We start from the raw sequence: 25215 nt of genomic DNA on the forward strand, positions 1-25215 counted from the left end.
CGGTTTCTCCCAGGAATGAGAATTAGCAGAGTGGAAGGAACACTGTTCCTCACAGGAGCTTGTGTTTCTAAAAAGGGCTCATGACCGTGCTGGTAGTCAGGTTTTGAATACACATGCACACACTGAGACTCAAATCCGTCTTACTTGTAGTTTTCTCGCTCGCTCACACACACACACACACACACACACACACACACACACACACACACACACACACACACACACACACACACACACACACACACGCACACACACACACACACATGCACATGCACATGCAAAGTGTATTTAGATTGTATGTGTGTTTACTTTGCAGGGAGAAGATGCCATTCCACCATGTACGGGCGGGCCTGCTCTATCCAGACAACTACCTGAGCGGCTCCCTGACGGAGGGCAGCGAAGCCTTCCAGCTCAACAGCATCTCCACAGAGGAGCTGGGAGGTGAGTGTGCTTACAGAGAGAGAGAGAGAGAGAGAGGGTTGGGAGGTGGTGAGGCTGCTGAATAGAGTGTGAGGTATACTAGTAATTAATGTTTCACTACTGGAACAATGCAGTTACAATGCCTCAATTCTCCTGGGGAACAGTTTTCCATTTAGCCATTTTGTCAGAGCTTGACTGGATGCATTGGTTTCTAATTATGGTGCTTTTGAATGAAAATCAGTCACAGAACTCAGAATGACAGAAATAAGATCTATATGACCATGCCTGAAGTAGTGTATTGATATTATATTTTACATTCAAGTTTTCAATCCATTTTGCGGGAAGATTGCATAAACAGTGCACAAAAAGATCTGTTTGGTAAATAGATTGTATGAAAACACAACTGCACTTTGACAATTTGAGGTAAAGCACAGCCATGTGTTTTGTCTGTAAACAACCAAAATCATAGGTGAAATCCCCAGTATTGAATGCAGCCTTACACAAGTATGTTATTCTACAGTCAATGCAAGAGCCCTTAGGTTGGGCCCAATAAGTCCAAAGTTTACCAAAATGTCTCAATATGATTGCATCGAAAAGGCATCGTGTTTTTCTGAAACAACACCCTTATGATTGAAGGAAAACTATGGTTTATTACAACATGGGTTTTATTTTCGTAGCTCTGGACATTGATTGTATCAGCTATGATAACGTTGTACTAGTAATTCCTGAGATCTTGAATGTGGCATCGGGGCTACAAGCATGATCGATTCGACAACAGGCAAGTTGTAAACAAGGTTAGTCCAATTCATCATGAGGAGAAGACAAAGGCGGATGTAGTGAAATAACAAACTCAAACTGTACAGACAGACTTCATCTTTGACTGACAGTACCTGGCGTAGTTGTGTGCACCACAGCCTATGGTGTGCACTCACAGTTTTCCTGTGCATTAGCATTCGATTATTAGCAGCAGCATTACAGATGTACTCACTTTCAGTGTTACCTCCAAATATAGTGGTATCAAATCTGTGTTACCCAAGTAGTAACCAACTGCAGGTTTAGGCTGAAGGATTCTGAAGCGTACTGCATGTCATTACATTTAGGTCCTGATTATCGACTATGACATAACCTCACATGTTCCATTTGCACAAAACAAAGACTTCTTCACTGCAATGAGTGGATATGTTTCTCACATGGGTTGCTTTGGAGGGAAAGAAATAGCTAACCCTGACACTGAACGCGGGCAAAGAGCATGAGTTTGTTTCTGACTGAGGCTGTTTGTTTGTGTTTATACATGTGGCCTATTGTAGTTTGCTCGAATGAGCTTTGGTATGAAGTACTTTGTTGCATAAATCTTTTAATCCAATGTCCCTTGTGCACAGCTCGACTCAACCCAGTTCACTAAAACAGTTGCTTTGGTGTGATGAAAGCAGAGCTGGTACAGTGACTGAAATGTCTCACCATCATCAGTCTCTGTCAGTTTGGATTGTCAAGGGCAGCGAGAAGGTTAAGATAGTTTGGAGCTGTGCAGAGCTATTAGGTAAATTAAATTTGGACTCTTAGGCTCCAGACATCATGATGAGGCATTATCTAAGCCCTGTCAACCACAGATCCAAAGCAACCAATTGGACTGTTTGATGTGGACAAAATATCCGGGGCGTTTGCTTCCAGCTTTTGAAAACTCCTAATCCCACTTCAGAGAGATGTTGGAGGTTCTTCTATCATCTGTTAGCGCAGATAGAAGGCTAGTTAATCACCCCTGTGTTGGATCGGCGCTATCCTTTTCTCTGGTTTTGAGGCATTTCATCAATCACAGTGAGAACATGTACAATCCTGGGGGGTTGAATTCGTAATACACCGCCGCACACAGGCAGGGCCGCGTGCTGATACAAACACACACAAAGGTATTGCGCTGTAATATGTCCACGACCAGCTCATTCGTACCTGATTGAAAATGTGCTCTTCACTGTTGAGCTGCATACAAATACGTCTCACTTTGTTTTGGGAGGCTGCACACTCGCCCGCATTCCCAATCCCTGGCCTCTGATTCTCACTTTAGAGGCAGTGGCTTGGCGCTCGAGTCTAGTTATCAGCCGTTGGGGATGTTTACAGGCTTATATGGGGGCTGCGACTGAACTTCGGGTCTCACGCAGCTGACAGAGTAAAGGCAGTCATTGGAGGCAGATCTAAAACTGACTTATTACACAGAGGAAGGAAGGAGCAGCATGTCAGGACGAGAATATTACTGACACATGGCCTGAGGGAGACAAACTTCATATAAAATGCATTGTTTAAGTTAGGAATAAAGATTAGTCTTGGGAAAATTCTGATTTAAATTCCTTCATGCAGCATGCTATTACTCTTCTCAGTTGTGTTTCTCTGCAAAGATCTGCACAAATGGTGAATGCTTGCTGAAATGACAGCTTCTCCCACCCCTGAAGTGTAGAGATCCACAGGAAAATGCTCGCCCGTGCAAAGATGCTGAATAAAGACTTGCAAAGTCTGTCCTGTCTCTGCTGTCTTCATAAAGTCGATACATTTGACCACCTCCACCCCAGCCCAAAGCTCCACCTCCGCTCAGAAAGTGCCAACTGATGGACAGGTAATTAGCCGGAGATTGACCAGGGTATTTTCTAAGAAGGTCCTCAGAGGTTTGAGTAATTCTGCTGCACGAACAGATAGATGCCTCATGAGTTGTGTGCCTTTACTGACAATTTCAAGTTAGGAAGCCTTTTATGTGGGAGGAGAGAATCGGAAATGCTCTTGGCAGTGCTGGTGGAGATTGTGCTCTGTCGAGGGATTGATACAGACCCCTCGGGGTTTGTAAAATACAATAAGTATATAAAGATGTAAGAGAGACAAGGAAAGAGAGAGTGAGAGGGGGAACTGCAGGGAGGGAGAGCGGGAGACATCATCACCTTGACTTGCCTGAGTTAAAGGATGCAGCACTTTCAGTTAATGGGAAAGCCTGTAATCAGCACCAGGGAAGCACATTTCAGCACCGTGTATACAGACCTGTTAAATCTGTTAATCACTCATTTCATTTACATCACCTGATGACTCACTGTTACGATGTGTAAGACTTTAAGCAATTACAACTTGTTAAGATCCAAAATAAATCTTCAATCCTATACAGCAAGTAAATCGGTCATTGAAACACATTTTCTCCAGAGAGGAAAATAAATGATATGTCAGGCAGGCAGACTGACAACACAGTGATATCTTGTTCGTTTTATCGTGCAGAGATCCGTGAGGCGTTTCGTGTTTTGGATCGTGATGGGAATGGTTTCATCTCCAAACAAGAGCTGGGCATGGCCATGCGCTCCCTGGGTTACATGCCCAGCGAAGTGGAGCTGGCCATCATCATGCAGAGACTGGATATGGATGGTGAGGCACTACATAAGGACACACACACACACACACACACACACACACACACACACACACACACACACACACACACACACACACACACACACACACGGGCTCATGCACAGAGCACACAAACACACAGAGTGAGCCTTTTCACAAAAGTCTGTTCAATATATACTGCATGTGTATAATGTTTGTTTTAGTTGCTGTGTCTATATTACAGTATGATAAATACAAGTATAAATATTTTCTGTGTTGAATTTTAATGCCTCTACTAATTGCTTGAGGCAAAATGAGATATTCTGTGTTACTGTCACCTTCTAAATGTCCCAGCAAAACAGTTTCTAAACTGCCTTAATAGCAGCAGGTGGACAATTGTCAAAAATAAATTCCCCTGGAGACAATAAAGAGAGAACCTGTCTGCTGCTGCTCCTTAAAATCCAGCTGTGCTTGTAAATCCACAGAGGATTGCAATTAGCCCAAAGTAGTCCCTGAATCACAAACAAGCTAGTCAATCTTTCATCTGGTTCTTTTTTGCCTGCTCTTGATTCACAGCTTGCGGTAAATATCAAATGTCAAAGCTAAAAGCTTTTTGCTTTTGCCTCCATGAGTCTGACCATCTGAAAGCAGCGCTGCCATTTGTTCTGAGAGGAGACGGTATCTATTTTGAAATCCTCTACCTCTGACTTATATCATCTCCAAGATGGCGCTAATAAAGCACTGAAAGCGGTCGCAGCACCATTAGTTCAAGAATGTCAATTATTATCAGGACATAGACAACCTGCACAGTCCTTCAGATGATTAATTTTACGTCATTAAATCCTTGCTTCAGAAATCTTAATCCACTGATCTCTTGCGTTATATTTTTATCCCTCCCTAAGGTTTAAGGAAAGGTCGTCTTAAAACACAAGATTATATTATGCTAATTTAAAGCTGCAGTCAGAACAGAGAACTGATGCTGTTTGTAATAATAATAATATTGTATTACAAGGTAACGCTTCATTTTACAGGTCTGCAATTTCCAAGTCATTTCTTGATCATTTACAAGACATTTCCTACAAAGAACTGTGTAAGTTGGCACTAATTGTGGGGAAAAAAATGAATTTCCTGGAAAGAACATCTAAAATGAAACCCACCTAAATATTATCGAAAACTTAATTCTCCTTACATGTTGAATTGCATGCTTGCCTGTGGATACATTTCACATTTCCGTCTGTTCAGCTGGCCTGCTGTACACTAACTAGAAGACTAATTATAATAGATTAGAAGTGTACCGATTGAATATTGTCTCTATTTCTCTTGTAATTAGCACCAAATTACATGGTTCATTCAAGAGAAGTTCTTGGAAATTATTCAGAAATTACAGACCCATACAATAAAGTATCTCACTACCAATACTAGCACAGCAGCACTGAGACGTGTACAGACTGCATGTAATTATTCTAATAAGCTACTTATTGCCAACAATAAATAGAAGGGTGGCAACATCAATATCGGCGATACCGAGTATAAGTTGTTTATGTAGTAACTCTGTTGTGGGGATGTTCACTGAGTATTAATTCCACGGGTCGCTGGCTGTTGATTGTTATCTCAAACAACGTGCAGCAGTAGAATACAAAATGCAAACACAAGTTGTGTCCTTTGAATTTAAAATTGCAAAATGTCACTTCAACACAAAATAAATCTATAAACGCTATCTACAATCGCTCCCATCCAGACTCACACAGGCACGACTTTGCATAGGTGCACACACCTTATTTGAAAGGTGAATTAGTGCTGATGATGCATGAGGGAACATCCATCTGTTGATCTATCTCAGGGCGCTTTTCTTTGTTTCGGCAAGCGAATAAACTTCAGCATGAAATGCATTATTTAGCTCTTTTCTGCCAGCGTTCCTGTCTGTGTTTCTGATTTTCTGTCCCGGTATGTCTCTCTGCCTGTCTGTGTGTGTGTGTGTGTGTGTGTGTGTGTGTGTGTGTGTCTGCAGGGGACGGCCAGGTGGACTTTGAGGAGTTCATGACGATACTGGGGCCCAAACTGCTGTCATCTGACAACAGAGAAGGATTCCTGGGCAACACCATTGACAACATCTTCTGGCAGGTGAAAGACAAAACCTTCTCCTCCTCCCTACGCTGGAGTTTCTCATCACTCACAATCCCTATCACTTATGAGTTACGTCCTTTACGGCTCCTTTTCTAACTCTGCCTCCCCTCTCACTGCGTATGTCAGCAGTCAGGTCAAGTCTTACATCCTTAAGAAGACCCTATAGTGTCTGAGGGACTCTCCAAAGGCACGCACTTACTTAAGAGCAAAAATGCTCACACACACACACACACACACAAACACAAACACTCTCAGGCCCCCCCACACCGTTCTTCTGTTCTCTGACAAAAACAGAGACTTTTTTTCTTCTTTCGACTCAGGGCCTCGAAGGAAAAGATACCTGCTGAGCATTAAAGTGTGTTTCTTTTTGTGAGTATGTGTGTATGTTTTTGGGGTTGGGTGTGTGTTTATCATCCACAGTGTTGCAGAGGGTATTTCCATAATAAAGATGTCAGGGACGTGACCCAGTATGAGGAAAGTCTGAGCTCGTGTGCTTTCAAGTGTCCAAACTTGTCTCAGTGGTTATTAAGGCTGCAACTCATCTGCATGCTTTTGAACGTGCTTGCTTTGTTTTTGAAAATTTCTCCTGACAGAAAATTTGCTGCTCTCAAAGTGCTTTTTTGCCTCTTAGGTAAGACATGCGACAATAATGAAAAGTGCAGGGTTTTGAGTGTGTGTTTGTGTGTGTAGAGGGGGGGGGGGGGGGGGTTGAGTGTGAGGACGGCTGGTTGAGCAGACAGCTCTCAGGAAGCAGTTCTCTGCTTTCCTTGAGTCAAATGAGAGGAGAAACATTTAGAGGGTGACTCACTAAAATGAGGAGGTGTGTTTGTGTGTTTCAGGTTACAAACATATACTGGACCACATTTACATAGAGTTTTTTTATCTTAGCTTTTTATTGTGCAATCACCTCAGAAAAAAAACAAACATCAACAACAACAACTATCTATGCCATTCACATGTTGGAAACTTAAGATTTTAACACCAACACAATTTCTTTCTGAATCGTGTGAAATGGAACACCTTTTATAAATGTGACACATTGCATCTGAAGGAGGGATGGAGCAAGACGGACTTCAGCGTGCCAGCCAGCAAGGCTGAAAGATGAGAGAATAGAGAGACGAGATGGACAATATGTGAGGATGGGGAGGGTGGTGTTGGTGAAGGGGAGAAGGGGGGGGGGGGGGGGGGGGTGCCCCACATAACGATACAGGAATATAAAGGAAAATCACAAAGGAGGAGAGTCGGAAAGAATGAAAGAAGAGGTATGAGAAGAGCCCGTGATTCATGAAGGTCGCAGACAGTGTTCGTCTCAGGGTTGATTTAAAATATTCACGTCCCACAAAGAGGAAGATGGATTAAAAGAAAACAGGAAGAAGAGGAAGGAGAAATGAGAGACGGAAAGAAGAGAAAAGCAGGATCGGAGAGAGAGGGAGAAATTAAAGCAGAGCGAAAGAATATAGGAAGAGAGAGGAGGAGGAGGGGATGAAATGGTGGGAGGAAGTGCGTCTCTGGGGACGGTGAGAGCTGTGTTTTGTGTGTGTGTTTTGTGTGTCTGTTTATATTTCACAGACCTCAGAGGGAGACAGGAAGAGAGGGAGTGTCATTGTATTAAAAAGAGAGGGATGGAGGAGAAGGAGGCCCATCATGGTGGGCCATAATGACTCAGTTTACAATGTTCAGATAATATCCCCTCACAGTGAGATGTATAATGATTGACTTCTTCGTAGGGACTGGAGTTGGTAGTTTTTGAGTGTAATTACATTTTGTGTGATTCAAGGTGATTGTATCCTGTTGTTTGATTGAGTGTACAGGTGAAATATCTGAAAAACTGTTTTGTTTTTCTGTAGCATGGTCTGAATAACAGCTGCCGGGGAGATTTAGATATCTGTGCTGACGGTAAATGAAAAAGTCAGCATCCTGCCTGCCAAATGAAGCTGCAGTGCCTACAGATGGAAAACAACTACTATCCTTTGAGCCAATATCTTTCTGCGGGTTAGGATTAGGGTATTGCTGACCTTTAGAAGTATCATTTCTCACATTTGCTCAACGTGAGAGGGCAGTGAAACACTATTCAACCTTACAAGTGCCCACTTTGAAAACGGTACGTGCTGTAGTGTTTTGTTGGCTATACGCTTGATTTTATGCAACTAAAACTACTTTGTAAAAGAGTAGTTCAACTTTTTGGGACATGCACTTGATATAAGCAAGATTGATACAATTCTCACATCTGTTCATCAAATATAAAGCTACTACCAGCAGCCGGTTAACTTACCTCTAAAGCTCATTAATTAACATGTTATATATTGGGTAAAAAAGTGTAGTGTAAAAAAACAAAGCTGTTGTTTTATGTGCAGGACTATTTCTTGTGCAGGTGCAGTGAATTGTTGGAGTCTCCGCCGTCATGACTCCAGGATATTACTGCCACCATGGTAGCAATAGTACTGTTTCAACTCTTTATGCTAAGCTAAGTTAACCGGTCTCTTAGTTCAAGCTGTAGAGGAAACTTTGGTATTTTTAAATTCCGATCTTTCCATGTCAGGTAGGTCTGTATTCAGTGTTACAATCGTTAAAAAGAAAAAGCAGCATGTGTGTACATTCAGTAAACCTTCAGTAGCTAGCATCGCATAGACGTGCTGACACTTGTTCATGATGTTAATAATGAACATCATCTGCTATTGTTAGCGTCACAAGATTTTAAGTAGAAACGTACTGTTTTAGAACTGTTTATCTTCTACCAACCTCTCCGGGTAACAAGTATCACTATTACACAACGCTTAACCATGACTAGCTTGAAATCCACAAAACAACCCTGAAAATGAGGAACATCTAAAACACCATGAGAGTCTACGGTGCAGAGCCGGTTAGTTGCCCCTCGTTAAAGCCGGCTGATGCTGCGATATACCGTATGCTTTCACTAGAAGTGCTTGTTTTTGCCACTGACAATCTCTGATTTTTATTTTTAGTGGTTGACAGCATTATGGAAACGACCCTAAAGAGAAATAAGACTATTTTCTTTATCTTTCACTTGATCCTGTCTGTTTGTTATTGTGTGTCTCGCTTGGAGAATTGTCGAAATCAGCTGAACATTGAACCACTTTCAGATAACAAACTAGCTCCTCTTTCTGCACAAACTCTGACAACACAAGACTCCTCTCTCCAACTGTCACTTACGTTTCCATCGTTGTCTTTGGGCAACAGGGCACATGACAATAACAAACAGGAAGTCAAAGGCAAAGAAAACAGTTTTATTTCTCTGTAGGGTCCTTTCTTAAATGTCAGGAACTTCTAATAACAACCTGAGCCTGCAGTGGCTAAAACAAACACTTTTAGTTGACGTTAATTGACGATGAGGAGTGGCCCCAAGAGTTTACATTGCATCATGTTTAGCAGCTGCTGGCTGCAGTGTTTTCCCTCAATACTGGACCAATTTAAAAAATGACTGTCGCCAGTAGTCCCTTAGACACAAAAATGAGAGAGGAGAATGAAGTTGCTCTCCCTCTCTGTGTGTTGCAATCCCATTTTCTCCTTGCTTTGCGCTACTTTCATACGGCGGTTACAGCTGACAACGCCGCCCCTGGTTGGACATTATTAGCTGGTTGTTTGCACTGTTATAGCACGTTTAGCTATGAGCTGCCGGCTCACCGTCGATGTGTTGAGAGCTGTTGAGAGGCAATCAAAATACGCACAGTCTCGGTTCCTAGGCACCTTCCAGCACTTCAAAAATCTACAATGACATTTATTTTGGGTGAGGACAGTCTCTCCAAGCAGCCAATTGTCCCTTTATCTACTCAGTGTGAAAATAGAATGACAGACTCTTTTAACTTGTGAACATCCAGTCTGCACTCATTTGTGTCAAAAGTTAAAGTTTTATCAAGTTAGTTACATGTTTTATTAGTTTCTTTTTGGTCGACTACCTGTCAGTATTGATGAAAACAGAAACTGAAGAGAATGAAATAGACGGACAGTGACAGGCTTATCGCTGACGTCTGCATCTGTTGAGACAGTCTGCAGTGTTCATACTGACGACCGGTGATGCCAAATGTAGAGTGAAAAACATTATATAATAACTGCCATTTGGTGGATGGTTTCATCCATAGTGCGGTACCGTGAGTGCAATTATTTTAACACTAGTATATAAACAGTGACTGGGATAGGGCCTCTTTGGTTTTAGTGCCTCGAACGTGGAATATTTTTCATCACATTGAATTGTGACTGATTTTGTTTCTGTGGATCTTATTCATGCATTATTCATTTGTGGTTGACTGTAGCCCCTGCTTACTTTGTTAAAAATAACTTACCTCACCTCGAATGTTATGCTAAGATCTGTCACCTACATGTTTGTATCTGTGCACATACAGGAAAAGACATGTGTGCATCTTTGTGTTTGCATTGTGAGACAGAAACCTGAACTTGAAGGTGCCACCCAACCCCGAGACAGAACAATAAGACAAAAAGAGTACAGAATAAAAGAAACAATGCTTGAAGGTTGTCACGGGACGGAGTGTAAGCACCTGTTCTTCTGATTGATGTGTCCTGGCTCCTTCAGTATGTCACCGGTCACTGCTCACGTAGGACGAAATCCTATGATTGAGTGAGAGAGAGTTGGACATTATTTCTAGCTTATTATTATTATCTAGTTTTGTGATTACATTTTACCTGAACTAACACTTTCTACTGACGCTTTACTATCACCTGACCGTTTTATCCAATCTCAATACTTCATCCGTGTATGTGATTATGTGGCGTAACGTAGCGGTTAAAACCCGCCTCCTCTTGTCGTAAAGCTGGAAGCAGGCATGCAAAATACATGAAAATAAAAACAGTGGTTAGTGGTCGGCCATTAGATTTGAGACGATATGACTGCTGGCGTGTTTGGTAAACCTCACAGCTTCACCGAGAGGGTGGTTTCTTAGTAAACTTTGGGTTGTGCCCGACACAGCTAAGACCCACCGTGAGGTTACACCCTAGGGAAGACGATCTGAGGCAGTCGAAAAATAATAAATTCAGTGTAATCAAGACCTGTGGTGAGTCTGTGTCCATGGGGAAAGCTTCTGTTGTGTGTTATTTATAGCCTCAGAGACCAAGGCACCGATTGGCAGAGAGTGCTCTCAAGGCACAACACAGTTTTTGTCTTCAAAATTCAAATATCCACCACTGCAGCAAGAAAAGAACAGAATAGAAGATAATGAAGAGCTTTTGATGCTGCTGCAGTGTTGCTGCATGTATGGGTACTGATTTCAATATTATTATTGGGGATTTTATTTTCCATCTTATGTTATGCATTCTATCATTTTCTATTTCATCTTGCTTTCCTCTTATCTTAATTTGATCATGTATTTTTTATTTTCCATCTTATTTTCCCTGTTTTATGTGTGAAGCGCTTTGGTCTGCAAATCTTGTATGAAAGGTGCTATACAAATAAAGTTAATTGCTGTTATTATTATAATTACATGTTTTACTTCATTCGGTGAAAGACTCTTGGGTCTTTGCATCCCCTTTTCATCACTCTGTGTGTGTGTGTGTGTGTGTGTGTGTGTGTGTGTGTGTGTGTGTGTGTGTGTGTGTGTGTGTGTGTGTGTGTGTGTGTGTGTGTGTGTGTGTGTGTGTGTGTGTGTGTGTGAAACTTCACTTGAACGTGCCAGCTAACCCTGACAGCACTGCTGTGAGACAAAAAAACAAGACAAAAGGAGTACAGAATAAAAGAAACAACGCTTGCAGGTTGTCACTCTGGGTGACTTTTTAGTGAAGGGTCAGAAGACAAAGCAGGTGGACGACTGGCGAAACAAGCTTGTTCTGTAGGAGGGCAGGAAGGATTAGACGGGAGGGACGGAGTGTAAGCACCTGTTCTTCTGATTGATGCGTCCTGGCTCCTTCGGTATGTCACCAGTCACTGCTCGCCAAGGACAATACCCTCATTCTGGCTGAGTGAGCGAGAGAGTGAGTGAGTAAGAGTTGGAGATGATTTCTTATTTTTCTAAAGCTTATTATTATTTTCTAGTTTTTTGCATTTTACTTTTGTCTAATATGACTTTTAATTGTCGCTGCACAATCACCTGACCGCTATATCTTATCTCAATACCTCATTCATGTTTCTGATTATGTAGCTTGTAGCGGTTAGCTACCCGCCTCTTCTGCTCGTAGCTGGAAACCCGGGTGTTTACAGTGACAGGTGATAACCAGCTTCATGATACTGGTTGTCCAGGATCACTTAGTGAAGAAAGTAGTCCAACGAGCGTCCTCAGGACAACAGCAGTGATATATAGTGGTTGGCTGCCAGCCAAGTTCTACAAACTTGTTTTTCTCTCTGTGGCTGTGAATGTCCTTCAGAGACCAGATATCACTCTGTTGGTTGTAACAGGTAGCTTTTCCACTGTGGCCTTTTCACCAGTCGACAGACAGATAGGAACATTGCACATACTCCGTGCTCCTGCTCTGAGCTGTCATGTTGTCTGTCCTACGGCTGCAGTCCAAAGAGTTGTTCCTCCAGCATCCGTTCAACTCAGAGATTGCTTTGGCAAGAAGGTGAGCAGCTCAGGCAGCTCAGGCCCTCCAACCGCTCCCTGTTTCTCTGCCCTGGAGGGCCACACAAGGTTACATGAGTCAGAGCAGTTAAACATTCAATCCGTATTTTTGTTTTACTGTATAAATTCAAGGTGTAATCACATATGCAATAGAATAACTTAAACAAAGACAAAACAACAACAAAAACATTAGCATTAAAATTGTAGGCCCATTTTGAAGATTAATCTGAGATTAAGTTTTTTTTTTTTGTCTCTTGTTAGTCCATGGACAACAGCATGCAACAATTACATTTTGGATTTTGGCAAAGGTGCATATCATTTATGATGCAGCAACTTTTAACCGTCTTTGCTGTGTCAGACAACTTTTCTATCTTCATCTTCTTCTGTCACTTTTGCTTGTTTGCTATTCAAAAAAGGCCTGCTCGTGAAACCGAGCCCTTTGAAAACAAAGAGAAAAGGGATACTTTTGGTTCGATCCAAGTTTGCCAAATTGAGAATAATATTGATGCTAGGCTCTTTTGTTTTTTGTTTTTCTATTTACTGTAGTTACCAAATGGAGTGTTCTGCATGTGACAGAGGGAAGAGTAAACAAAAACACGTTGCATCAACACCAGAATGATTTCATGAGTGTGTCTGTTTATGTACGAGTGAAATTATTTTTCTATTTACTGAAATGTCCCAGGTTTGCTGTTATTTTTTGTTTGTGATGTACATGTGTGTGCATCCACAGGCATGTTTCCATAATTACGGTGTAAATCACCTGAAAAAGCAGTATGAATGATTGCAATTAATACACATTTGCAGTGCCTTCTGACTGCATATGCGCACATCAGCAGACATGCAAAATACATTACAAAACAGACTCAGTATTCCAACTTTAATGCATGTATAAAATGTGTGTGTTAGCGTAGATGCTGCAATAGCATCAGTCACATCAGAACTGTGGAGTATTTCCAGTGGTTGAGCTTCGGTCTAATGCTTCATATTTCAACGGACAAATATAAGAGTGGCATCAATCTAATCATCTAACTCTCAGCAAGAGAGCTATTCAGCTCTGCAGCTTTCCCAAAATGTCAAACTATTCCTTTGAATGAAACTACAAATCTGACCAAGCATTCAAGGTCAAGTTTCAGTAATTTCATTCAGTGCCAATATTGAGGTTCGATGCCCAGTCCTATCAGCTGATTGTCCTTTGGTAAACAACATCTGATGTTTTATCTAAGGCGGTTGAACATAAAAGATGCTGTTTTAACCTATTAAAACCGGTTTTAGCGAGCATGAGAATACCGTTCCCTCTTGAAATGAACATCTCATCACCATCACAACTCTTTTACGTCTCTACCACAATTTGTCTACCAGTTCTGTTTTCTCCATCTGTGTCTCCCACTACTTCTTTCGCCTCATTTGCTCTGACCACACCATACTTTCCTATTTTCATCTCACAGTACGTATCTCTTTCTCTCCCTCTCGATATGAAACCCCATTTCTTCCTCTATGCTTCGCCTGCCTCAGTATGTCCATCTGTTGTGCTAAACCAAGCGACTGATTGTATTTGAGACTGTCACTGAGGTAAATAATCTTGACATAGATACTAGTGGGTTTGAGGATGGTGTGTTCAATTGTGTCTATGGGTTTTAGAGGGTATCAGCTGTGTGTGTGTGTGTGGGGGGTGGGGGGGGGGGGGGGGTTTGGAAAGGCAGACAGGGAATAGGACAGAGGCTAAGATTCAGACTTCGAGTCAGGAATTGGTGTCAGAGCCCGTTAATCATTTTAAACACAAACGTGAACTGAGAATACAACCACTTAATAAAGGGGCGTAAATGTGCCTGTCTGTCCTTTGCCACTGAAACATCCATTAAACAAATTGGGCTTGCATACATTTATTTTCCTTTATCAATGCGCACACACACACACACACACTGGTTTGCATACTGATTCAGGCACCCAAAAATGCACCAGTAATGCTAGGCATCATGCTGCCGTTACATTACAACTGACACCTTTCCAACGTTCATACTGTAAATTACACATTTCGGCAAGAAAACACAAACTCATACATGTCATAAATGTGTGCAGCTTATACATTTCATGACTCATTCGTATCTTCTGTATTTATCTGCCCTCATAACGCCAGTTTGTGGATGACTGTGTCTCTGCATTGATCGCCTTTCCCCCCTGCAGTTTGACATGCAGCAGCTGTCTCTGGATGAGCTGAAGCAGGTGCTGTTCCACGCCTTCCGGGACCACCTGACAATGAAGGACATTGAGAACATCATCATCACCGAGGAGGAGAGCCTCAATGAAAACTCAGGGAACTGCCCTGAGTATGAGGGAGGTGAGGAAGCTGTTCTCGTGGAAACTTTGCTTTTGTAAATATACAGGTTTATAAGGTATATACTTGGAGTTTGCATTAACTAAAAATGACGTCCATGGGGGGAGATATGTCACTACTTATTGGTTGGGGCAAAATGAAGCAAAATACCCTCCCTACAAGACATCGGCCGACATGACTAGTCACAGCTCGTCTGGCCCTGCAAAGTTCAAACATTCAACTATAAGCACTTCTAAAGCTCACTAGTGTTATCTCTCGTTTGTCCAATCAGGACACAAACACAATTGCAGTTACCACAAGTTGTAACTACTTGTTGGTGACCAGGAGATACAACAGAGGCAGAGGGAAATACTGAAGAAAAAATATTGTGGAGTGTGATGGCAAGAAGAAAGTAAGATCGCACAGCAACGGAAACTTCTGAAGTTTTTGTTCAGTAAGAATAAAGTGGAAAAAACACTTCTTAACTAACACACTTTTAAATGACTTTCTCAGTCATCCTTGGAAATATTCAAGGTGAAATTCTTCATTTTTAATCTGCTGCTCTACCAACATGAATATCCATCACAGAGGGTTTCATCTGACCCTGTGTCAGTTATGGTGCAGAGCAAGAAATTGCCTTTCTGCTGTGAAACATCCACAAGTTAAACTAGTACAAAAGTAAAGACGGATCAAACACGCTAGAAAACCAGGAAAGTCTTAATGAATCCATTGGGTACAGTCTCAAGGAAACCTAAAAAGAGACAGCTGGGAGGAAATGGGGAAACTTAGCAGAGAAGGGACAGTGAAGGAGGAGATAAGAGGCTAAAGAAGGGATCAGGGAACTGCTGGCTTGGCATTCTTTTTCACAACGTTTTTGGGGTTGAGGGAAGGAGTTAGTGAGAGGAAACTAGAAAGGCGTTGAAAGAGGAGAAGTAGGAAGCTGGAGAGTAAAGAAGGGATGACGAGGTAAAGAGCCTCTCTTGTAAGGAACAGTTGAATTACTCCCTACATTCAATCCTCTTCATCCTCACCTTCCCTCCTTTCATGCGTGCTTCCTTTCCATCTTCTTCCTGTCCGTCGGGACTTCAACGCCTTCCACAGTCCCTCTTAGATCCACGACTCAGAGCTCTGAGTTGATTTATTGATGCAGCGTGTGATATAACAAACTGAGACAAGGAGGTTGACAGGGAGGACACTTTTGGTGCTTGCTCTTGCTGTTGGACGACACATCTTCCTCTGCTCCGCTTCCTTTTTCTATCTGTCTTTGGGGGGGGAAACAGTCTTTTAGCCTCCACAGCTATAGCAGAACAGAAAAGTTCCACGTCACTCCTCTTGTCTTTGTTTCTGCTGCATCATAGAAAGTATTTGAACAAGTTTGTGCCCTTCATGTATTCGTTGTTTTTGTTTTTTGGGTCACAGATAAGCTGCAAAACATGTATTTGTTTCGGAGGTGCGTCTTGAGACACTGGTTAAAATGTGTTCACCTTAACTCAAAGGTCCAGTTACCTGCTTTTTCAAAGCTTTTGACTGCATGTACTGTATGTAGGAGTCATCATGTTAGCTTCGGTAGCTGTTCGTACTGTGTGTGGGTGAGAGATCATGACCCCAAGCGCTGTTAAAGGATGGTCATTGATGTGAAATGTATCTGGCTCTATCCAAAGAATCTGCCTATCAGCTCTTTTTAACGTACACAACTTAATATGTAATAACTTGTGTATTCAATCCACAAAAAAAACAAAGTGTAAAAACTACAATGTACAGCTGGTTATGTGCTGGACTATTTCTAGTGACTTCCTGGAGTCTCTGTTGTTGTTTTTTTACAAATTAAATGGGTGAAATATAACGTGTTACCAGGCTAGCTCTTTCCCTTTGCTCCCAGTCTTTATGCTAAGCTAAGCTAACTGTCTCCTGGTCTCTTGCTCCTTATGGTATCGGCCTTGCGCTCTAACTTCCATCAAGAAAGCAAAAAGTGCATGTCCTTTAAGGTTGTATTTTGTATTTCTTTTGTATCATTACATTGTAGTCAATAAACTAATCAATTAATTAACTAATCACCATCACATGAGAGGCACAAACTGGGGATAAAGAATAACAACCATACTCCTGACTACTATTTTTCTCTTTTCTTCCCCCTCAGTCCATCCTAAGAAGAAGAATCGACAGACGTGCGTCAGGAAAAGCCTGATCTGCGCCTTCGCTATGGCTTTCATCATCAGTGTCATGCTCATCGCGGCCAATCAGATGCTGCGGAACGGCATGGAGTAACCAAATGCACTGTGAGCATGGGGAGTGGACAGAAGAGCCATGACCTCACATCTTGTCTTTGTAGCCAAAGCAGGACCAGCCACAACCCGAGCACTTCTCCAAACAATCAGTTGAGTTTTTTTCAGTTTAATTTGAACTTACCTTATAGAAGCAGACATCGTGGGTGAAATGAAGAGAAATGAAGGTATATTTGTTTTGCATTGAAGATGTCATCACGTTAGAGTTACTGGACTCACTGGTCACAAGGAACCTGAACTGGAAAATAATTCTGTTTGTATAAAAACTGTGAGAATAAATTGAAGGGATTATTTTGACCGGCCTTTAAACTTGATTTTCTAATTACGAAAATGTTTATAAGGTGCTTTGAGTCATTCCTAATTTGGAAATCAAACAGTGGTTATTATGGACAAATGCATATTATTTACCTTACAGAGAAGTAGCGTTAAATGTGAGTGAATATGGGCGCTGAATGTTGGGCACAGTATTTAGATGCAAAGTAAATCCCTCACATCTCATATAGTGATGTTTTAACATCACTCCTTCTGTGAAACATCGACATACTCGACTCCGTCCACTAATCTAGGGGAACATGAAGTCTTTATGTGTATCTACAAGGAGCACAACTCAATACTCAGTGAGGAACCAGTTAAGAATCATCCCTGTCCGCCTGTCTCTACTATTAAGTCTTGGCATTGATTGATTGATTGAGTGATTGATTGATTGATTGAATGATCCCTTGACATTTGTGTGGGTGTGTAAGAGAGTACATAATGTCAGCTCAGGCTGTCTGAGAGGTTAAAAATGTATGAAGGCGGAGCTATGGTTTTGGTTATTAGTAGGACCAGATAGATATATTTCACCTCAGCATCTCATTGTAATACTGCCCAACTGTGGTAAAATAGACCGCACAAAAAGCATGCCAGTATATATACTGCCATATCAAACAATACTCTAACTCCCATGGATTTCACTGTATGTATGTATATATATGTATATATATATATATATATATATATATATATATATATATATATATATATATATAGTAGTACTTTTTGTGTGTAATGCATTTTTTTTCTCAAGCAGAGTGTATGAAGGGTAGAAACTAGTGAGATAATTCAGGGATATACAGTAGAGCTTTGACATGCTGTACGAGCAGCTGTTTTCTTAGAAAAGGTTGCAGTCTAGTGGTTGAAATGAGATCTGCATCCAAACGCTTCAACGGCCACGTTTACAAGGTGTTCAGAAGGGAGGAACAACACCACTGAATTTGAGCTTTTGACATGTGTTGTGTCAGTGTCACTGGAGCAGTTCGGTCTGTGTAGGTGAACGTTCACTATTTTGAATGGCAAATCTACAAGTAGTTTCCCCCCACAACCCAAATTGTGTTGTCGTAACAGTGTGCAGCTCAGGATTGGATGAGAGAGAAGGTGACCGCTGCAGTACCTGTGGTAGTTTTTGGCGTCATAGCTATGTTTTATGGTTTAGACCTGATAGCACTACAATTTTATAAACCATACTGTGGTGAAAATGTTTGGAAAAGACCTTGTAGGAGTTTACAATCATGTTCCTCTTCTTTTATTATGGATAATAATAACACCCTTTCCCGATGTTGAACATCCTAGTGACACCTAGAGCTGGGAGACAGAGAAACATCATTGTTTATCTACTGTTGGAATAGTGTTGTAATTATATGTTCATATTCTGGTATTGTTTTCCAAACATTTCTTGTCATTCAAAGCTAAGATTACGGTTACATTTTTACTAAACACATTTAAAGAGTCAGTGGAACACCGTTCATTCCAGTGAACATCATTTCTATGATTTTATATGTGAATATTTTTGCGATATTAATAGATATGGTAAACATATTTTCATTAATGTTGTGACAGTTCATTTTACCACATCACCTCGCCCTATGTGGATGCCATCTTTGAATACACTGTTCGTTCATACGGATTGCAACATTATGTGTCATAACAGCGACATATGTGGATTCCTAAATTGCACGGTGCTCCCGTTGGACATGATTGGACCAGAGACTGGTTTGGACTTATTACTACCTTTGAAGCCATTATTTGTTCTGATGAAAACCAAACTAGATATTTCAATCACACTAATGTGCAGCCATGTGAGTTTATACGCTGTCCGGGTAAGACGAAATATAAAGGGGAGAGGGCTTTCTCTTGAAATAAAAAATAGCTTTGTAAGATCAAGTATCACAGCAAAAATGTATTATACTGTAAATCAGTATGCATGTTGTTGTTTAGATTTTCACGTCTTTGAAAGACAGGGAAATCCATTTAATCTTTCTTTGTGGTGGCACTGCCTTGGTTTAAATGTAAGTATGTACTACTCCCACATATTTGACTTTCCAGTTTATACTGTAACAGCCATTTTTTTTGTAATTTCTACCAGCTATTAATCAAATCAGAGTGCAGGAGAGGGCATTTTCATAAATATGCAAATACAAGGTCACATCATCATCATCTATGTTTCACGTCATCTAGGTTAGAGTCTGTAGGCCTCACTGTGGTTGGTTAAAACTGACATTGGATACAATATATTGTGTTTTAGTCACGTTAGGTTTTTATTGAATGTTCTCACTGCCTCATAGTCCTGTATAAACTGCTGTATAATGTTTGCTTCACTAATCTTTGTGAGTCAGTTTATGTCTTTGATATTCTCAGCACATTGGCATTTGACCAACGGACCATGTTTTCACCTTTGTCTATTAACTTCATGGTCCTTTTGAAACCAGCATAGACCACTCTATCTTTACAATTCTCTAATAATTGTGCCATTCAGACATCCTTGCATGGCTATGTAAGGGAACTTATTTGGAAGACCTTTTATCAACACTTTTGAAGTTTACATTATGAATACTGTACATCTGTAACAGGACGGAATCAGTTCATGATTTTCATGTTTTTGAAAGTTGCTTTGGAGATTTTGTTTTTACCAAAACATGTTTTTACCTTGTAGATTGTATGGAGATAAAACTAAACACAGATATGTAATACAACCGTGGCATGCTGCCGAGAAAAGGAGAAAGAAAACAGCAATAGTTGCCAACCGAATGGGTATTTAAAAATGCAAATGACAAGTTTAATCTGTTTAATCTAAAAAAATATATCCATATATGTTTATGCAATAAAACCTTGTTTTGATAGAAATATAAAGCATCTGTATTTATTTCTGAGAGATGTGTGTGCCTTGGGGTTCTGCAATTTTGTAACTAATAACCAAACAATAATACCCAGTACTACAAAGATGAAACATTATTACATAAGACTCCAAATTTCATATAACTTTTGGCTTTCAATAAGCTGGTGAGCAGGGACATTAAAACTCAGTATTAGGTAGGCTTGTTGCTTCACTTGTCACTTGTTATCAAACTCGCTGTGCCATTTTGAATACTAACCCTAAAAATAGGACAACACAGCATGGTTTTCACTGAGCGCCCTTTACTGCAGTTTCCCCATGCAGGTACCAGAGCGTACACAAAGGAGCTGTGAGTCAGAGGAGCAGCCTCTTCAAGTGCAGAACACTCTCATATCATCTTATATATGCAGGTCATGTAGCACTACAAACATAACTGCTTTGAGTGGATTAACCTTGGCATTTGTGAAAGACATGCGCACAAAGGTTACCCCCTCCACCACTGAGGTATGCATCTTAAAAATACTAGCTGGATGCCATATGTGATGGCTCGAGATCAATTTGGTCATTTTTCGACATGTGTTAGAAAAAGGCATCCTCTGGAGCAATGCACACGTCAGTACTCTAAATCATGATAATTAGGGAGCATTGGTCAAACACAAGTGAGAATAGCCTCAAAGCAGATGCCCCTAAACCCCATTGACTGCCAGATAATGAACCAAAACATTCCATTAAGTGGACAAACAAGGAATTATGCTAAGTTCAATGGCCCAGGCAAACATTAACAGCATGCCTTACATGCAAATCCTTGTCTGGTTTTAACTTTGTGGGTCAAATTAGGGTGTTGGCTTTTATAAAGTCATTCCAACTTGCTCAATTAATGTATGATCAAGTAAAGGGACAGCCGTAAAAAAGAAACTTTACATTATCTGTCCATCTTCAGTGCGCTGCTTTTATCTCATAATTCATGTTGGCAAATTGGGCATGCAGTTATCAGGAGAGTCATTGATGACATCAGTGATTCATTACAAGTAATCATGCATGAAGGACCAGCTGAGAAGAGTTGCCAGATCGTCTCAACTGTCGTGGTAACTGGTGGAAATGTTCCTCTTAACAGAATATAAAATTCACTGAGAGCACTGAGTTTTATTCTGTTAAGAGGAAGATTTACACCACAACTTGGCTTTTTGTCGGGCAGGATCCCAAGAGAACTACAACTGGTAGTTGCTTTACTCTTGCCTTGACATGTCTAGATTTGGATCATAAAGACACTGTGTACATGTTCTGCAATTTGCCCATTCGTTTTGAGATCATAAGACTAGGTGGTGTTTGTTATTCCCCACAGCACTGAGAAGATGTGTTTAAGGACACCTACTCAGGTGGGAAATATCTCTTTATCTGAACTTCATTAAGTAGCTCTCGCTCTTCAACAGACCGGCTGGGTGGGAGGGCTGCATTTACAGATGTGGATCTTATTTATTGCAATAAAACTCCAAAAGGCAGATGCTCTCTTTAAATTAATGTTTTAATTATATTAAGAGGAAAATGTGCACCAATAATAAAGTAATCCAATAAAGAAGACACACTAATACTTGTATGCATAAAAATCACTTTAATATGAGGTATTCATTGCATGTTTGTTGCTCACATGAACCTCTCGAACAAAGAGTTGATATAACACGTATGCATGCACAGACAGCATGAATGAAAAATACTGTACTTTCTCCCAGCACTTAGAAACTGATCAAACCATGACAACAAACAGCATCCAGTTCAATGATGTCCATATAGAAAAACTGCTTATTCTGTCATGTCAGTTAGTGGTAAATAATTTATATGAAACACTTAATTAGACTTCAAGGGGGGAAAAAAAGGTAATTTACAAAGGTAACACTGCTTATATTGAGTATAATATGGCTTACAAATGCCATAAAAACACAATCAAATTCTTATGTTTCCAAAAGTTTAAAATGCTCCGCAGCTTAAACACCGAGCCGACTACATTTTAAAAAGGATAAAGGCACAAGTGTAACATGTTTTTTTAAAATCCAACAAAGCACAAGACTTACTTGATGAATCTTATCTGCAAAACCTGCACTGCCTGCTGTGTTATGGTGTGACTGCTGATGGCAGCTATTTAACAAAAAATAACAGCTGAGAGGATGTAAAGCGTCAAAACTGTGATTAAAAATGTGTGTTTGTACATTTTTAATACCTTTATGTCTCCTTGTATCTCTTAAGGCAAACTATAATTCTAGTCAAATGTTATTTGCGCTCTAGCTGCTCGATCTTTGAGGATTCAAGTTGTGTTTCGTAAAACTCAATGAATGAAGAGAGGTTGGTATGGATTGATAAGATCAAGTTATTGCACCCTGATCCATGACAGACTTTGGCACAGTCTCAGTCAAAAAGGTGATGGGAGAGGACAATGAGACAAGAGGTTGCTGGAACATGTGTAATTAGGGACAGAGGAAGGAATACGATGGTAGACAGAGAGGACAATGGGAAGTGACGGAAACAAAGAAGAAAAGTCGCGTTCAGAACTCCGTGTGTAGGTGACTGTAGTCTCGGCTGCCTGCCAGGTTCTCGCTGGGCTTCATAAAGATGCCCTCCATGGCCTTCCACAGGCTGTGCTGGCTGGGGCTCGACATGGCGTGAACTTCCTTCTGACCGTGGATCGGCCGTCCGTACTGCTCCCCCGTCACTGACAGTAGTGCATCAGTGGCCTTGTGCCGGAAGCGGACGGCCTCCTCGCGCTTCCATACGGATCCCCCACACTGAACCGTCCACTCGTCCAGGTGGTCCCCTTCCCCTTCGTCGCCAAATGCACTCACTTCCTGTGGACAAGAGAGTAAGAGATTAGAATAAATAGAGGAGAGGGTGGCACACCTTGCCTTTGTGACATTCTACATAGATAATACTTGTTTTAATTTCAATCTTCAGCTATCAGCCGACTTCCATTTTTGTACAATAGGAACAGCTTTCACAGACGCCAATATTTACCAAGCTAGATATCCAAACACAGTAAACGTAAAGACATGTTTGGTTTTGTCAAACACTCTCTGGCTTCTTGTTTCTTCCCCAAACGTACAGTTACGTCCACCCTTTAGTCTCCAGTGAAGGGTGTACTAATACTACTGATACTAATGCATCAAACTTCTCGAGTGGATGAGGGAGGCCAGACAGGCTACGTTGTATACGTCGTGTGCATGTGGATGAAATCTTCTGTTGTGGAATGTGAAAAACGTCATTTTGTACATGTTCTGGAAACCAGGTTGAGAAGCTGCTTCACAAATAAAACAACCAGACAGGAATGTCTATTTTCTTCCCATACCCATCTGTAAAGGAACTCCATCACAGTGATGCAACAATCCTGAAAATCCCAAAGTGACATAAAGCAGACCTGTTTATTGATTTACAACATATTAGCCAGATAGCTCTTAGTCACCAGTCGGGCTCAGATCAGCTGATCTAAGACGCCGCACAAGCTGGATGTTAAGAGAATAACTAGCATGGTGTAAACAGTATACAGAAATGTCTGGTACACGTCTTCCAACCCTGTTACACTTCAACGACACAGTGTTTTCACACTTCCTCAGCATTGGAGAGGGTTTTGTTGACCCGAGGCTGTTTTCCCAGAGAGTCTGGTGAATTTCCTGAAGTGTAAACAGCTGCTGTCAAATCAGTTCCACCTCAAAGTGTTGGTCTTCACTAAATGTGAGCATCAACATCTTTGGTATTTTACATAAATTACTGCATATCAGTAATATGTCACTGCAATGAACCGATCAGCGGACTTGACAGGTAAGAGATGAGTAACAATATTAACATTCAACATTCGACTTTTTGAATTTTACTGAAAATGTCAAACTATCTTTAAGACATTAACATAACTTCCCAATCTCTGCAGGCAGCTATGTGGATGATGCTTCACAGAACATGACACCTCTTCTCTCTCCCATGTACTCCTCACACCACCCACCTGGTTAGAGGACAGCGGGGAGGCGAAGTAGTGGCTGTGCAGGTTACGGCCTGTGTTGACATGGGTGAGACGGATATTCTGCCCGCATTTGACCGGGGTGCCACGATGGCACATGGTGTCCCTTGTCCCACGGACACTCCAGTAGCTGTTACTGTCTTCCACTGTAGTCACCCCTGTTACAGACTGCTGCCCGCTACCTGCCTCACACACACACACACACACACACACATATAAGTTCACGCAGTGAGCAGAAGGCCAAACTACGATTCTGACACAATATATATTTATAAATATTGTGTAATTAAGGAAGCTTAAGACCTTCATGGTATGAAGGTCTGTAAAGTCACTTCCAGTTGAATTGGTGATTGTTGTTTTGGGTTTGACTTTGAACCCATGGGATCATGTTGGCAAACAGATCGTGGTTATCTTTGAGGGCTACAACATTTCTATATTTGCAGAAAGTTTGGACTTTTTATGCTTTTGAGGTGCTGGTTAAAATAAAAAGTTAATGTTTTTTTAGGGGAAATCCAAACGTTAATCTTGTTCATATATACTGACTTCATGTTCATCACTTAATAAATATTTATTTTATAAATATCCCCGAAAAGAGGCTATGTCACCCATATTTAATGTGTACCACTCTTTGACAGTCTGGTTACATATAATGGAAACAGCCTTCACTATTTGTCAAACACTGTTAACCTTTGTACATAGAAATCAGTCATTAAAATTACAGAGGTGGGCAACGGTGAATTAAGTTAATGTATATGAAAAACACGATTTATGTTTATTAATGCTTCATAATCGTTTTCTGAGAGGAAACTCACCGGAGCCGTAGCGTACGTCGTGCGAGTGTAGTCTCACATTGTGCTTTGTATTTAACAGTTTAAGGACGGATCCGCATGTCACAAAACCCAGTTCCGTACCAAGTGACAGTCCAAATATACAGGTTAGCAATAATAACAGGGTTGGTAGAGAGTGTGGAAGAACAGCACATTCTAAAGAACCCATTCCTATTAAATCCAAATACAGCCGCCGATGACTGTTAAAGATTTGTATTATTTTTCGCTTACGTCATTAAA

The 25215-nt window shown here is 41.0% G+C and overlaps 2 protein-coding genes across 2 annotated transcripts; one reads left to right on the forward strand and one right to left on the reverse strand.

The window, feature by feature from the left end:
- Positions 1 to 320: 320 nt before the first annotated feature.
- Positions 321 to 16989, forward strand: caln2 (calneuron 2; the record flags this gene model as incomplete). Its single annotated transcript, XM_079172269.1, has 5 exons — positions 321 to 441; positions 3661 to 3804; positions 5777 to 5889; positions 14595 to 14748; positions 16862 to 16989. The coding sequence occupies exons 1-5, from the start codon at positions 324 to 326 to the stop codon at positions 16987 to 16989; spliced, it is 657 nt and encodes a 218-aa protein (XP_079028395.1). The 5' UTR covers positions 321 to 323.
- A 4790-nt stretch (positions 16990 to 21779) lies between these two features.
- On the reverse strand, positions 21780 to 25164 carry sdf2 (stromal cell-derived factor 2). Its single transcript, XM_079172313.1, has 3 exons — positions 24961 to 25164; positions 24134 to 24330; positions 21780 to 22988 (listed from the first exon to the last, which is right to left on the reverse strand). The coding sequence occupies exons 1-3, from the start codon at positions 25142 to 25144 to the stop codon at positions 22689 to 22691; spliced, it is 681 nt and encodes a 226-aa protein (XP_079028439.1). The 5' UTR covers positions 25145 to 25164; the 3' UTR covers positions 21780 to 22688.
- Positions 25165 to 25215: the final 51 nt, after the last annotated feature.

The sequence above is a fragment of the Pholis gunnellus genome (assembly GCF_910591455.1).
Source record: "Pholis gunnellus genome assembly, chromosome: 13".
Lineage (NCBI taxonomy): Eukaryota > Metazoa > Chordata > Actinopteri > Perciformes > Pholidae > Pholis > Pholis gunnellus.

Coding starts and splice junctions, on each gene's coding strand:
- sdf2 (XM_079172313.1), bottom strand. CDS start 25,144: ATGGGTTCTTTAGAATGTGCTGTTCTTCCACACTCTCTACCAACCCTG. Junction 24,331..24,960: donor CGACGTACGCTACGGCTCCG/GTGAGTTTCCTC, acceptor TGTGTGAGGCAG/GTAGCGGGCAGCAGTCTGTA. Junction 22,989..24,133: donor CCCCGCTGTCCTCTAACCAG/GTGGGTGGTGTG, acceptor TCTTGTCCACAG/GAAGTGAGTGCATTTGGCGA.